This window comes from Chiloscyllium plagiosum, chromosome 44 (genome assembly GCF_004010195.1).
Source record: "Chiloscyllium plagiosum isolate BGI_BamShark_2017 chromosome 44, ASM401019v2, whole genome shotgun sequence".
NCBI classification, from domain to species: domain Eukaryota; kingdom Metazoa; phylum Chordata; class Chondrichthyes; order Orectolobiformes; family Hemiscylliidae; genus Chiloscyllium; species Chiloscyllium plagiosum.
Genome location: NC_057753.1, coordinates 4,063,945 through 4,080,362, shown reverse-complemented (window position 1 = coordinate 4,080,362; position 16,418 = coordinate 4,063,945). Strand labels below are relative to the sequence as shown.

Below are 16,418 nucleotides of genomic sequence, written 5' to 3'. Positions count from 1 at the left end.
CCTGTCCCCGTAACGCTGCATTTTCCCTGGGCCATCCCCCCCCAACCTGCACATCCCTGGGCACTATGGGGCAGTTTAGCATGGCCAATCCACCCTAACCTGCACATCTTTGGACTGTGGGACAAAATTGAGCACCCGGAGGAAACCCGCGCAGACACGGAGAGGATGTGCCAGCTCCACACAGACAGTATCCCCCTCCCCCCCTCCCGAGGTTGGAATCGAACCCAGGTCCCTGGCACCATTGCTAACCACCGAGCCACCATGCCATCCACTTGCTTCGCTTCCCGTATTTTTTTTCCATGAAAAAGCCCGTTGTAGTATCTTTTAAAGTCCAGTTAAGTGCTGTCCCCTTGTGGCTCTGAGGAAGCTGGGTCAATGACAAGCATTATGCATGTGTAAGTAAAGTCTGAATTGGTGATTGGATACTGTCTGTTGTGGAGTTATTTCAATGGTGTCAAGAGATAAAAAAAATAACAAACTCATGAAGAAATTCGCAAGCAACAATTATCTTTGGGGGAAATATTTCTGGGATCACGCCATTATTAGGGAAACTCGACTCATTTGATCCCTCTGTCGAAGACTTGGCCCAGTACGTGGGAAAAGTGTGCTTATTCTTTTCTGAGCAGAGGAGAAACGATGAGTGATTCTCCTGACAGCATGCTGACCCGCAGCGTTTTCCGTTATGAGGAGTCTAACATTTCCCGAGGCACCAGATACTTTCAGGAGTTCAGTTTAGTTGAGTTTTAGTTGAGGAATATTACAACCCCAGCCCCCTGCAATTCTGAGATGCTATCAGTTTCACTCAGCGATCTAAGAATCAGAGATATCAGCGTTAGGATTTTTGCTGAGGTTAAGATGACTGACAGAGCCATTTGACTTCGGCCTTACCCCTGATCAGATGCTGAGAGACCGTTTGGCATGTGGGGTCGGTGATGTAACTGTACAAAAGTGCCTACTAGCTGAAGCCCAACTGGACTTCAAACAGAGACTACAACGGGCTTTTTCATGACAAAATGTGGCAAGCGAAGCAAGTGGGTGGCATGGTGTCTCAGTGGCGAGCATCGCTGCCTCACAGCGTCAGGGAGCCGGGTTCGATTCCACCCTCGGGCAGCTGGCCAAACTGTACGGAGTTGGCATTCTTTACCCCCTCCACCCCCCTCTCCCCCCCCCCCCCCACCCCTCGTGTCTGCGTGGGTTTCCTCCCGCAATTCAAATATTCCCAGGTTAGGTGAACTGGCTGTCTGGCTGTGCTAAATTATCCCATATTGTTTGAGGGTGTGTAGGTTAGGTGCGTTAGTCAGGGGTCAATATAGGGTGGAGGCAATACGTCTTGGTGCATTGCCCTTTAGAGGGTTGGTCTGGTTCTAAAATATGCTGCAGGATGTGCTGGTGAAAGTGGACACCTCACCCCTCAAGTGATTGATCTTGGCAGGGTACCGCTTCAGTGAAGGAAATTGCATAGCCTCACTCAGGAGAGATCCTTGGTCAGCCCACTGCGAGCCCCCAGAGGAAAGTCAAGCCTCGGCCAAACGGTTAGCATTTTCTTCGGGATCCGGACTAGCAAGCCATCCTCGTTACTGCTGGTATGCCAACTCGAGACAGCAAAGGAGAGCTCCTGGCCTCAATTAAATAGGAGAACTCATAGGCTGGTATCCTGGGAGACTGCACACCCTTGAAAACCCAACTAAGACTGATTGGGAAGAACCCAGCAATCGACAGGCAACTGATGTGTCAGCTGGACTCCTCCAGCTCCTGATGCTGCCTGGCTTGCTGTGTTCTTCCAGCCTCCTGCTTGTCTACCTTGGACTCCAGCATCTGCAGATTTTATTTTGTCTCCGAGTAAGTAAGGATGGAAGATTTCCTTTCCGAAAGGGAATTGGATAAGTTTCACCTTACTCGGCAATAGTCGATTCTTAGTTCCACATGGTTATATTTTTATTGGATTTAACGTCCACCATCTGCCATGATGAGATTATGAACCTGGCTAAATTTCTGGATCAATAGTCCAGCAATAACAGCACTAAGACATCGCCTCTCATGCTCATAGCATGTTCATCCCTGAGTACTATTGTAAGTGCATCATCAATGAAAATCACTTCTTCCTGCATCATTGATCCTGAAATATTCCTGCACTGTAATGATATCACTCAGTATCTCTTCAGGTGTGTATCACATTGCTACCTCTGTCAGTGCGTCTCTCTCGGAGCTACTGCGTGATTCTGAGCCAAAAGATTTCTCAACTCCAGACAGAAAAACAGCGAGATGAGTCAGCACAGGCCAGGGATGGAGACTGGGATTTTCCGGATCTCTGTGGAACTCAGTACCATTCTACACATGTAATCGTCACTGCATGAGTCTCATATTTTCTCCGTCTCTTGTAGCTACTCAGGGAGTTTCTGGCTGAGCAGAATTCCTAACTCCTGCCTCGTCCATCACCTCATTGAAGACAGTTGACCAGCCAAAGATGAAGAACAGTGAGGTCTGAAGCCTCCAATGAATCCTGGAGCAAGGTATGATTATTCAGAGCAAACGACGCAGGGAGGAGTCGGAAGAAATAAATTCATAGATTAGATTCCCTACGGTGTGGAAACTGGCCCTTTGGCCCAACAAGTCCACACCGACCCTCTGAAGAGCAACTCAGCCAGACCCACTGCCCTCTGACTAATACACCTAGATTTAGCATGGCCAATCCACCCTAACCTGCACATCTTTGGGTTGTGGGAGGATACCGGAGCAAACTCACGCAGACACAGGGAGAACATGCAAACTCCACACAGACAGTGGGCCGAGGCTGGAATCAAACCCGGATTCCTGCTGCTGTGAGGCAGCAGTGCTAACCACTGAGCCACAGTGCCACCCACATTAGGCACAAACATGGCATAGCAGAAGGTGAAGCATGTTTCCTGGGATTGCAAAAGGATCTTTAACATTAGGGTCCATGGGCTGAAGAATGGCAGCTGAAAATCAATTTAGATAAATGTGAAGTACTGTATTTTGGTCCAACAATCAGGGGCAGGACTTATACAATTAATGGTAAAGCCTATAGTCATGTTGTAGAAGAGAGCGACCTAAGGGTTCAGGTACATAACTGTTTGAAGTTTGCATCACACGTAGGCAAGTTGGTGAGGAAGGCATTTTGCACACTTGCCTTCATTACTCAGACCTTTGAGTCTAGGAGTTGGGCCGTCACGTTGATGTTGTACAGGACATTGGTGAGGCCTCTTCTGGAGAACTATGTCCAGTTCTGGCTGCCATGTTATGGGAAGGATACTAAGCTGTAGACGTTCAGATGAAATTTACCAAGATGTTGTTGGGTGGAAGATTCGAATTATAAAAGCAGGCTGGGAAGGGAGCAGCAGGAACTATGAATTGCAGAAGAAACATACCTATTCAGCTTACTCACGAACAATGGGCACCCGATGAACACAGCCCACCGATTCTTAAACAACAAACCTAAACAAGTAGACACAATACTCTCAGAAATCCATGCCACTCTACTGTACATCAAAGACATACCAGTGATGACTACCAGACTGCTCCAACATCTTGACATCATAGTCGCCCACAAACCTACCAACACTCTGAAAAAGCGACTAATGGATATAAAGGACCCTGTACCCAGACCCAGCAAAACAAATTTCATTTACAAAATATCCAGCAAGGACAGTAACAAGCACTACATCGGACAGACAGGCAGAAAACTAGCCACCAGGATACATAAACACCAACTAGCCACTAAAAAGACATGACCAGCTATCACTAGTATCCAAACATACCGACAGAGAAGAACATCACTTCGACTGGGACAAAACATCCATCCTGGGACAGGCTAATCAGAGACACGGATGGGAATTTCTAAAAGCCTGGCATTCAAACCGTAAGTCCATCAATAAAAACATTGATTTGGACCCCATTTACCAAACTCTGAGAAAAAGAACCGGAAGTGGTATCACCCACCTTAAGAGACCAAGACACACAAACAGCAAGCGGGACAGCACACAAGCGCTTCACCGGAGGCTGACTGATGATGTTACCTAGCGTGGTGACAAAACATCTGAGAACACACCTGCTCAGAGAGCAAAGTTACAACCTGAACCTCAACCTGAGCTACAAATCTTCTCAAAAATCACATAGTTACAACATTTTAAAGACCTTTGGACAAATACATGAATAGGAAAGGTCTGGAGAGATATGGGCAGAGTGGGACCGGTTTTATTTGGGATGATGGTTGGCATTGATTGGTTGAACCGATGGGTCTGTTTCTGTGTTGTACAACTTAGACTTTATAACATCTACATCCGAATCATTCAAAATGAGCGTCCGGTTAAATGGTCCCCTGGTTCTAATGGAGTTTGATACCAGCACAGCAGCATCAGGGATTGAAGAACCATTCGTTAATAAAATTCACCCTGGACTCTAACCCCTCAGTTTACATAACACCTCAGCTAGCCTGCAAACATATATGGGTGAACCTTCATAGATTAAAAGTACAACTTCGGTTCCAGTCTCAACTGAGAATCAGCTAGTTCAGTTACCACTAAGTGGAGTTAAAGGCTCAAGTCCAATGTTAAGAGCGCAAAATTGGTTGAGAAAAGTTCAAATTCATTGACTTAATCTTTCTTGATTAGAAAATGGCTGCCTGGTAGATGTCCTGATTACATACCTCGAAACTTTTCAGGAATGTCTGGCCACTGTCAAAGGAGCCAACTCTGCCTTGCATGTTGACCATGAAGCAATCCCATGATACTGCAAGGCCCGCCTGGTACTATTTGCCTGACATCTGGGATTAGGTTAAATTCCTTATGGTGTGGAAACAGGTCCTTCGTCCCAGCAAGTCCACACCAACCCACTGAAGAGGAACCCATCCAGACCCATTACCCAAACACTGTGGGCAATTTAGTCTGGCCAATTCACCCAGACCTGAACATCTTTGGATAGTGGGAGGAAACCGGAGTACCCAAAGGAAACCCATGCAGGCACAGGGGGATATTGTACGTGCACCTTCCGCAGGGGGAAGCAATTAATCCAAGATTCCTTTCTGTCAAAAAACACACATACTTTCACGCGGAACAAAGACTTGAAAGGAATCCGGAGTTTGCATTTTATTTTTTTTTTCTTTTCAGGATGTCTGACATTCTTGCGCTTTTTTTTTTCTTATTACCCCCACACTACCACCTAACTGCGGTAGTGCTTATTTTTCCCCAGCACCCATGTTGTGTGTGTCCAGGTGTAGAGACACAGTGAAAGACACAAGGTGCACGATATTTTTTCAGTTTCCACCACCAGGAAGCAAAGAAACACCCGGGTGGCCAGTGACAAGCAACGCCCTTCACATCAAAGGGCAATGCTGTGTGATCAAACAGTGAAGGGGAGGGCAGGGATTAAATCAAAATAGAGTTGGAGGGGGAAATAATACACTCCACTCCCCGCAGCACCCACCTCTCCCTGAACAACTCCAGGGTGTTGGTGGACACAGCGTGCTCCTTTTCCAAGGACACCCGGGCCCTAACGTAACCGCGGAAGAGGGGCAGGCAGTCGGCCCTAATGACCCCCTCCACGTCCCGCTGCCTCGACCTGTTGATGGCCAGTTTGGCCAGGCCCAGGAGCAGAACCATGAGGAGGTCTTCAGACCTGCCCTCCCTCCTCCGTACCGGGTGCCCGAAGATCAGGAGCGTGGGACTGAAGTGCAACCAAAAGCAGAGGAGGAGGTTTTTAAGAAAAACAAAACGGCAGTGCAAACGCCCACACCCAATATACACGTGGTGCACGGACTCCACAGCACCACAGAACAAGCAGTTGGGCTGGGAGTCCATGAACCACCGCAATCTGCGGTTGCAGGGGACTGCTGCATGCAGCACCTTCCACCCCAGATCCCCGAGAGAAAGAGGGTGGAATCCTGCGTAGAGAGCCCTCCACTGGGGGTCCCCACTGCCCGGTGGCAAATGGGCACGCCAAGGTGTATCCGGGTGGAGGATGAGGGTGAAGAGGTGGATGGTGTGCAACAGCAGTCGATATAGGGCCTGCCTTTTTATGTCCTTAAAAGGGACAAAACTAAAATTCTGGAGGCGGCTCAAGTTGTGGGGCACTCGAGTTTGCATTTTATTCCACAATCCATCTCCTAACTGATTAAAAGATCCAACAAGGGCAGCTAGCTTAAAAGCGAGAATTAGAATCCCTACCATGTGGAAATAGGCCCTTCGGCCCAACCAGTCCTCACCGACCCTTTGAAGAGCAACCCACCCAGATCCATTCCCCTGACTAATGCACCTAACCTACACATCTGCAAAAACTTTGGGCAATTTAGCATGGCCAATCATGCTAACTTGTGCATCTTTGGATTGTGGGAGGAAACCCACACAAACACAGGGACACTGTGAAAACTCCACACAGACAGTCACCCCGAGGCTGGAATTGAACCTGCGTCCTTGGCACTGTGAGGTACCAGTGCTAACCATTCAGGCTGCACCTTATAGCTCCATATCATATCACACCAGAGGAAGGAGCTGAGCTCTGAAAACTTGCAATTTCAAATAAACCTGTTGTACTATAACCTGGTAACACTTGCTCTCTGGCTTCATACATTTAGATGGCTTTCTGGAACTTTCTCTCGCTCTGGCCAATCAGGCATGCACTCTTTTTTTTGTGTAGCTGGACCTAGTGCCTTTCTGTATAGACCTTCTGTTTTGTGGATAGGCCGCTGGGGGTATGTCCATCGAGGATAATTGTAGACTTTTACATTTATTTTTTAAGGCCCAGGCTACAGCAGGAGAAACAGGCCCAGAAATTGGAGAGGCCCGGCCTGCAGCACTAGAACCAGGCCCAGAAATTGGAGAGGCCCAGGCTGCAGCACTAGAACCAGGCCCAGACATTGGAGAGGCCCAGGCTGCAGCACTAGAACCAGGCCCAGACATTGGAGAGGCTCAGGCTGCAGCACTAGAACCAGGCCCAGAAATTGGAGAGGCCCAGGCTGCAGCACTAGAACCAGGCCCAGAAATTGGAGAGGCCCAGGCTGCAGCAATAGAACCAGGCCCAGAAATTGGAGAGGCCCAGGCTGCAGCACTACTACGTCCTACATTTTCTGTGATAACCAGGGAAAAGGGGAGGCATAATTTGCATGAGCATGATACCCAGGAACAACAACAGAATGTAGAAGGGAACAGAAGGAAGGTGGATGAAGGGGGGTCTCCTGGTGGACGCGATGTGTTGAAGGTGGGTTAAGGGCTCTCCTGGTGGACGGGGTGTGATAACCAGGGAAAAGGGGAGGCATAATTTGCATGAGCATGATACCCAGGAACAACAACAGAATGTATAATGGAACAGCAGGAAAAAGACACAGAATAGGTTCATAGGGAACCACGCAAGAGTACCATTCTGCATTGTTTCTGCCCTGAGCAGTGATGCACACCAAGGTCCATCAGCCACCGACAGTCAGTATGTGCAGGGCCGTGGGAAAGGTGAGCGAAGAACACATGCATGGCACAGGGGAGGATATCACCCACGTGCTGCTTGCACGCTACACTAACACCTATCTTAGACTATCCCTCTCTTGGGGAAGGCTCTGTCAAGGGTGCGCAAGAGACCAGCATGGAAGGTCCAGGTGGATGGGGCGTGTTGGAGGTAGGTGAAGGGCTCTCCTGGTGGACGGGGTGTATTGGAGGTGGGTAAAGGGGTCTCCTGGTGAATGTGGTGTGTTGGAGGTGGGTGAAGGGGTCTCCTGGTGGATGGCATGTGTTGGCGGTGGGTGAAGGGGGGTCTCCTGGTGGACGGGGTGTGTTGGGGGTGGGTGAAGGGGGGTCTCCAGGTGGACGGGGTGTGTTGGAGGTGGGTGAAGGTGTTGTTGTTGGGTGGGCAGGTGTCTGGATGGAAAAATTGTGCCCGGAGTCCGCGGAGGAAATGTTAGATGTTGCTACTCGTGTTGACCTCATTGTCCAGGTAGTGTGAAGGGGTCAAGGTGAGACCTTTGCTGTGGATTGATCGTTCCCTCCTCAATCAGGTTGAGTTGTATGGAGCTTGATTTTTTATGGGGCGGGAGATAGGACCCAGTGTGGGGGCTGTCCAGGTGTTTTGGGGGCGGAGTATTTCTCTGCAGTGGGCGTGGTTATTCGTGGATGGACACGTCACCGTCGCATGTGACGTTCGCCGCGAGGGCGGAAGTGTGGCCTGCGGGTGTCAGCGCGCCGCTGGGCCGACGTCAGCCGCGGCTGTCCAGCGGGTGACGTCACGTGAGGGGCGGAAGTGGCTGCGGCAGCGGCAACTGCGCGGGGCGGAAGTGGCCATCAGAGACCTGGAAGCTGCCAACTGGGTAAGTTGCAGTGTGGGTTTGGGGAGCTTTGAGGGGGGGCCGGGTTATCCCCAATCCAGGGAATTCCGCCTGCGGGTGCTCACTGTGACTGTTGCATAGTATCGTTTCTCCTCGCTCCCTTCCTGCTTTTCCCAATCCCAGTGTCAGTTTGCAGGCTCTGGGGCCTCTGGTGGGCAGGAGGGCTGCTTGTTTCAATGTGCAAAAAGTCACACAACACCAGGTTATGGTTCTTACACACATCTTTGTGAAAGGGATATGGTGGTTTAGGTTCTTTAACGTGTAAATCCCGGAATTACCTTCTCAAGGTGGAGCAAGTTAAAAGCCACACAACACCACACTTATGTAGTCCAACAGGTTTATTTGGAAAGCTAGTGTGCTTCCAAATAAACCTGTTGGACTATAACCTGGTGTTGTGTGATTTTTAACTTTGTACACCCCAGTCCAACACCGGCGTCTCCAAGTCAGCTTATTTAATAATGCCAGGTTATAGTCCAACAGGTTTAATTGGAAGCACTAGCTTTCGGAGCACCGCTCTTTCATCAGGTGGTTGTCTGGCTCCGAAAGCTAGTGCTTTCAATTAATCCTGTTGGACTATAACCTGGTTTAGTGTGATTTTTAACTTTGTACACCGCTATCTCCAAATCATATCTAACAATAGGTGTCATTTCAGCTCAGGCAATGCATGAAACATGTGAAGCTAAAGTCTGTGCCAGTTGTTTCTTAGTGTTGCAGTTTAAGCAGGTGGAGAGGTGGAGAAGAAGCTGCTGGGGTTTCCCACCCAAGGTCTTTGATCCCAATCGGATCGAGCGACTTCCCATATGCGATTGTCAAGGCAGGATTAGCCAAGGGCACATTAGGGTTTTAAAAGCGCACTGTTCAATCATGCTGTTTTTGTAGCACTTATTTCTGAGCATTTAAATCCACTTTGCACAGGCTGTTACTTTTAAACTAAGTCTCCTTCTTGAATATGGACAAGCTTGGGTAGAACAAAACTGGCAGATATTGTCAATCCTCAGCAGTCTGTTGAGAGTGGACCACATGAACTTCAGGCTTCGCTGTGCCGAAGATGAACCAACTGTGACATATTTATGAGTTGACAAAAAGAATTGGCACTTATGTAGCACTCTGACTATCATTAAATGTTTACTAAAATTTTGCAGACATTATTTCACCAGGGTTGTCACTCAGGAATGTACAGCCATGATCAACTTCATTGACAAAGATGTCAGCTTGAAGGAGAATCTGAAGAAGGAACAAGTCAGAGAGGTTAAAGGAAGGAATTGTAGAACTTATAACCTAAGGTTTACTTCATTAATATATGAACAATGTGGATGACACTAAGGTCGGTGGAATTGTGGATAGTGACAAGGGGTGTTGTAGGTTACAGAGAGACGTAGATAAGCTGCAGAACTGGGCTGAGAGGTGGCAAATGGTGTTAAATGTGGAAAAGTGTGAGATGATTCACTTTAGAAGGAGTGATAGGGATACAGAGTACTGGGCTAATGGTAAGATTCTTGGTAATGTCAATGAGCAGAGAGATCTCAGTGTCCAGGTACATAGATCCTTGAAAGTTGTCACCCAGGTTGATGGGGTTGTTAAGAAGGCATACGGTTAGCTTTTATTGGTAGAGGGATTGAGTTTCGGAGCCACAAGGTCATGCTGCGGCTGTACAAAACTCTGGTGCAACCACACTTGGAATATTGCATACAGTTCTGGTCACTGCTTTATAGGAAGGATGGGGAAGCTTTGGAAATGGTTCAGAGGAGATATACTACGATGTTGCCTGGTATGGAGGGAAGGTCTTACGAGGAAAGGCTGAGAGACTTGAGGCTATTTTTGTTAGAGAGAAGAAGTTTGAGAGGCAACGTAATTGAGACATATAAGATAATCAGAGGGTTTTTTAGGGTGGACAGTGAGAGCCTTTTTCCCTCAGATGGTGACGGTGAGCACGAGGGGGCATAGCTTTAAATTGAGGGATGATAGATATAGGACAGATGTCAGAGGTAGTTTCTTTACTCAGAGTAGTAGGGGTGTGGAATGCACTACCTGCAACAGCAGTAGGCTCGCTAACTTTAAGGGCACTTAAATGGTTTTTGGATAGACATATGGATGAAAATCTGATAGTGTAGGATAGATAGACTTCAGATTGTTGTGCTAACCTCTGAAACCATCGAGGGCCGAAGGGCCTGTACTGCGCAGTCATGTTCTCTGAGTGTCTGAGGTTCTGTTCATTCCGAGAGCTGACTCTGAAGGAGCTGGATCAGTGGCAGGGACTCTCCATGTATCAGCAGAGGGTGACTTGGTGACAGGATACCAGCTTCTGTGGAGTCATTTCAAAGTCATTGCCAAACCAGCGGATGGGAGGTGAGAAAGCTTTTATCACACAGCGAATGGTTCCGGTTTTCCAGTGAGCTACAGTGGAAGTGTGGTGGAGGCAGGTTCGGTTCAGGCATTCAACAGTGCTTTGGGTGATTATTTCAACGGAGACTGTCTTTCGGAGTCATGGGGGGAAAAGTAGGATATTGGCAAGGAGTTAAAATGCTCCAAAGTGTGGTGTAGACTTCATGGGTTGAGCAACCTGTTTCTGCACCATCATGTTTCTGTAAATCGGTAAAGGAATGGTGGGAAACTTCCGAGTTGGCTGGGATGCAGTGTCTTGTGGAAACTCTGTCTGCCAATATTCAGCAACCTTTTTTAAAAAAAAAACCCAAAACATTGTGGATGCTGTAAGTCTGAAATAGAAGCAGTTTCTCGGCTGTGAATGGTGACTGGTGATGAATTGAAAATGTGTTGCTGGAAAAGCGCAGCAGGTCAGGCAGCATCCAGGGAACAGGAGAATCGACGTTTCGGGCATAAGCCCTTCTTCAGGAATTAGCTGGTGATGAATTAGCTGGGAACTATATCCACTGGGTTGGGAAATGAGATCGAGCAGGCACCGTCTGAAATATTGCATCAGTGTGAAAAGGGCCAACCTGAAAGATGAGCTGCTCATCCTCTGGCACCTGTCGAGCCTCAGTGGAACAATGCAGGAGTCTCAGGACAGAGCTGTCAGAGTGGAAGTGATGCAGAATGTTAAAATGACAAATGATGAGAAGCACAGGGTCCAGCTTGCAGGCTGAATGGATATCGTTCCGCAGAGTAATGACAAAGTTTATGTTTGCTTCTCCAATGAGGTGAAAGCAGTAATTAAAATGCCAGTGTTTATTGCCCATCCCGAGTTGTACTTGGGGTAGGCACGGTGGCTCGGTGGTTAGCACTGCTGCCTCTCAGCACCAGGGACCCGGGTTCGATTCCAACCTCGGGGCGACTGTCTGTGTGGAGTTTGCACATTCTTCCCGTATCTGTGTGGGTTTCCTCCGGGTACTCCGGTGTCCTCCCGCAGTCCAAAGATGTGCAGATTAGGGCGAATTGGCCATGCTAAATTGTCCCATAGAGTTCAGGGATGTGTCGGCTTGGAGTGAATGTAGAGTAGTAGGGGAATGGGTCTGGGTGGGTTCCTCTCCGGAGGGTCGGTGTGGATTTGTTGGGCCAAATGGCCTGTTTCCATACTGTTGGGATTCTAAGTAAAAGGTGGTTTGACCTGCCTTCTTGAACTGCTGCAGTCCATCTACTGCAGGGGGATTCAAGATACAATCAGGTCTAGGATCTTACCCAGTGAGAGTGAAGGAAGATAATATATTTCCAAGTCAGGATGCTGAGTGGCTTGGATGTAAACCTGCAGGTGGTGGTGTTCCCATGTACTTGCTACCCTTGACCTTCTAGATGGAAATGGTCGTGGGTTTGGGATGAAGTGTCGAGCACCATTGCAGCCTAAACAGTTTGAAGGATGCTTTACCTGCAGGGCAGGTTATAAACTACAGCATGTGTTGCTGGAAAAGCTCAGCAGGTCAGGCAGCATCCGAGGAGCAGGAGAGTCGACGTTTCGGGCAAGAGACCGTCATCAGGAATTCTCCTGCTCCTGGGATGCTGCCTGACCTGCTGCGCTTTCCCAGCACCCCACTCTCGACTCTAATCTCCAGCATCTGCAGTTCTCGCTTTCTCCTATAAAGGGCAGCAAATTAGTTGCCAAAATATTACATCCTATTCCAGCTGAAAGCTAACATAAATCCCAAGAGTCGGAATGATAAAGTCCTGGATGTCGCTAACAGCAAAACCCAACTCCTGCAGCAAATTCTGATCTGGCTGGGGTCTTTCTGCAGGTTGAGCGGTACGGTGGCTCAGCGGTTAGCACTGCTGCCTCACAGCACCAGGGTACCAGGTTCGACTCCAGCCTTGGGGCGACTGTCTGTGCGGAGTTTGCACATTCTCCCTGTGTCTATGTGGGTCCCCTCCGGGTGCTCCGGTTTCCTCCCACAGTCCAAAGATATGCAGGTCAGGTGAATTGGCCTTGCTAAATTGCCAATAGTGTTAGATGCATTCGTCAGAGGGAAGTGGGTCTGGGTGGGTTACTCTTCGGAGGGTCGGTATGGACTGGTTGGGCCGAAGGGCCTGTTTCCACACTGTAGGGAATCTCATCTTGAGTGATCTGGCTGGGGTTGTTTAGCAGGTTGAGTGACCTGGCTGGGGTTTTTTTAGGTTGAGTAATTGCTTATACATAGAACAGGTGAATAATCTCTCTCCAGCCCGAACCTACTGCTGATTTCTTCAAACGGTAACAGAAATTGCTGCAGAGACGCTGCAGCTCTGGGCAGCCTCTGTGGAGAAAGCATTGAGTTAACATTTCAAAGCCATTGTGGAGAACAGTCACTGGACTCGAAGGGTTAACTTTTTCACTCGGCAGATGTTGCCAGACTTACTGAATTTCCGCTGTTTCAGTTCTCCAGCATCAGCAGGTTCGTTGTTTTATTCCAACAGGTGAACAATGGCTCGTGTTCACATTCTGCATTTGGTATCGCAAAGTCTCGATCACATGTCCTGACTCCTGTTTCCAATTTATTTTGCAGGCAATTGGATGGGATGCCTATGCATCACTTCAGATACAGGCGAGGATAGTCATTCCATCAGGACCAAAAGGTCCTCATATTTGGATCATGGAAGCTAAAATAATCATTCACACTGAGAAACCGTGGAAGTGTGGGGACTGTGAAAAGACATTCAAATGCCCATCCCACCTCGAAAGGCATCGACGCAGTCACACTGGGGAGAGGCCGTTCAGCTGCCCCCAGTGTGGAAGGGGATTCACTCGCTTAACCAATATGCTGTCACACCAGCGGGTTCACACCGGGGAGAGACCGTTTAAATGTCCAGACTGTGGGACATGCTGTAAAAGTTCCAGGGACCTAGCGTCCCACCAACGTGTTCACACTGATGAGAGACCGTACAGATGCTCTCACTGTGGGTCCAGGTTCAAGCGATCATCTAACCTCAGCGTACACCAGCGCATACACACTGGGGAGAGACCATTCACTTGCAGTGAGTGTGGGAAGGGATTCTCTCACTCATGTCACTTGATGACACACCAGCAAGTTCACTCCGACCGGAGACCTTTTAACTGTACAGACTGTGGAAAATGCTTTAAAAGTTCAAGAGAACTGATGTCCCATCAACGTGTTCACACAGACGAGAGACCGTTCCGATGCTGTCACTGTGGGGCTGGGTTCCTACGGATGCCTGACCTCACTGTCCACCAACGTTGTCACACTGGGGAGAAGCCATTCAACTGTTCAGAGTGTGGAAAGAAATTTAACAGGTCTTCCTACTTGCTGTCACACCAGCGGGTTCACTCTGAGGAGAGACCTTTCAAATGCCCGGACTGTGGGAAGGGTTGTAAAAGCTCTCGACAGCTGGTGATCCATCGACGTGTTCACACGGACAACAGACCGTTTCGGTGCTCTCACTGCGGGACTGGCTTCAGACGATCTTCTGAACTGATTGTACACCAGCGAGTCCACAGCGGGGAGAGACCATTTACCTGCTGCAAATGTGGGAAGGGGTTCACTCAGTCATCCCACCTACTGAGACACCAGCGCATTCACAAGTAATCGCAGTGATTCGATTTTGCTGTTAATCACATTTGGGAATGGACCTGTTTCATTTGAGTCTGTTTCCACTAATAGTTTAAAAAAAAAACTACACTTCAGTTATAGTATTCTGGATAAACATCAAATAAATCAGCTTTGTATTTAATACAAAATGTACAAAGTTTTTTTTTAAATATCACTGGCATAAATTTTTGAAGGGCTGTCCCTCTCCCCTGTCTTCTCCATCTTCACCCCCAACAACAAGTGGGAACGTCTTTGCCTCAACCTTAGTGACAATCCATTGCCTCTGCTGCATCTCTCCTTTTCACTAACCGCTGGGTCAAACGCCCTCATGACTTTCTCTTTGAGTCCAGAACTTGCAACTTTATCCAGTTTTCCCTCCAGTCTCTTATCATTGCCTGATTCGAGCTTATCTGGGTTATTCTCATTTACTCAGAGAGTGGTAAGGGTGTGGAATGCCTTACCTGCTAATGTAGTCAACTCAGCCACATTAGGGAGATTTAAACAATCCTTAGATAAGCACATGGATGATGATGGGATAGTGTAGGGGGACAAGCTGAGAATAGTTCATAGGTCGGCGCAACATCGAGGGCCGGAGGGCCTGTTCTGCGCTGTACTGTTCTATGTTCTATCTGTAGAGCATCTAAACTCCCCTGTTACCTGATATTGTTAATAGTTAAAAATCACACAGCACCAGGTTATAGTCCGGCAGGTTTATTTGGAAGCACTAGCTTTCAGAGCACTGCTCCTTCATCAGGTGGTTTTGGAGTTTAAGACCATAAGACACAGAATTTATAGCAAATGTTCACAGTGTGATGCAACTGAAATATATTTAAAAAGACCTGGATTGTTTAAGTCTCTCACCTTTTAGAATGACTGTTGGTTTCAGTTGTTTCGTATGTAAATCGCATAACATGTTTTAAGGTTACATTCTCAAGTGGACTTTAACAATGGATTTGAATTGAATTGAATTTATTGTCTCGTGTGCCGAAACACAGTGAAAAGCTTTGTCTTGTGAGCAATACAGGCAGGTCACAGAGTTAAGTAGCACAGATAGTAAATAATAGGGAAACAGCGGCAAAAACAAAAACGCAGGTACAGGCGAATAGAGTCATAGAGAGCATGGAAACAGACCCTTCGGTCCAACCTGTCCATGCCGACCAGATATCCCAACCCACCCTAAACCTATGCCCTCTAGTTCTGGACTCCCTGACCCCAGGGAAAAGACTTTGCCTATTTATCCTATCCATGCCCCTCATAATTTTGTAAACCTCTATAAGGTCACTCCTCAGCCTCCGACGGTCCAGGGAAAACAGCCCCAGCCTGTTCAGCCTCTCCCTATAGCTCAAATCCTCCAAACCTGGCAACATCCTTGTAAATCTTTTCTGAACCCTTTCAAGTTTCACAACATCTTTCCGATAGGAAGGAGACCAGAACGGCACACAATAATCCAACAGTGGCCTAACCAATGTCCTGTACCGCCCCAACGTGACCTGCCATGTTAAGGGTTTGAGTCCATTCAGTCTTCTAACAACAGTTGGGTAGAAACTTTTGAAACCGGCTGGTGCGTGTGTTCAGGCTTCTGTACCTTCTCCCCGATGGTAGAGGTTATAGAACAACATTGCCGGGGTGGGATGGATCTTTGAGAAGGTGGAAATGGGTACTGCAGATGCTGGAGATTAGAGTGGTGCTGGAAAAGCACAGCAGGTCCAGGCAGCATGCGAGGAGCAGGGAAATCGACGTTTCGGGCAGGAGCCCTTCATCAGGAATGAGGCTGGGAGTCTCGGGGGTGGAGAGATAAATGGGAGGAGGGTGGGGCTAGGGGAAGGTAGCTGAGAGTGTGGGAGGTGGAGGTAATGGTGATAGGTTGGAGAGGAGGGTGGAGTGGATAGGTGGGAAGGAAGATCGACAGGTGGGACAGTCATGAGGGCGGTGCTGAGCTGGAAGGTTGGAACTGCGATAAGGTGGGGGGAGGGGGAATGAGGAAACTGGTGAAATCTACGTTGATGCTCTGGGGTTGGAGGGTCCCGAGGCAGAAGATGAGGTGTTCTTCCTGCAGGTGTCGGATGGTGAGGGACCAGCGGTGGAGGAGGCCCAGGACCTGCACGTCCTCGGCAGAGTGGGAGGGAGAGGCC

At 48.4% G+C, this 16,418-nt stretch overlaps 1 protein-coding gene across 1 annotated transcript in view; it reads left to right on the top strand.

Annotated features, from left to right (window-relative positions):
• LOC122543630 (zinc finger protein 30-like) overlaps positions 1-14,454 on the top strand; it is a 38,111-nt gene extending 23,657 nt beyond the window's left edge. Inside the window, exons 4-6 of the mRNA XM_043682453.1 lie at positions 6,751-7,209; positions 8,090-8,302; positions 13,246-14,454. Of these exons, the coding sequence (XP_043538388.1) occupies positions 6,751-7,209; positions 8,090-8,302; positions 13,246-14,283 (1,710 nt within the window). The 3' untranslated portion in view covers positions 14,284-14,454. The remainder of the gene's footprint in view (positions 1-6,750; positions 7,210-8,089; positions 8,303-13,245) is intronic.
• The last annotated feature ends 1,964 nt before the right edge of the window (positions 14,455-16,418 follow it).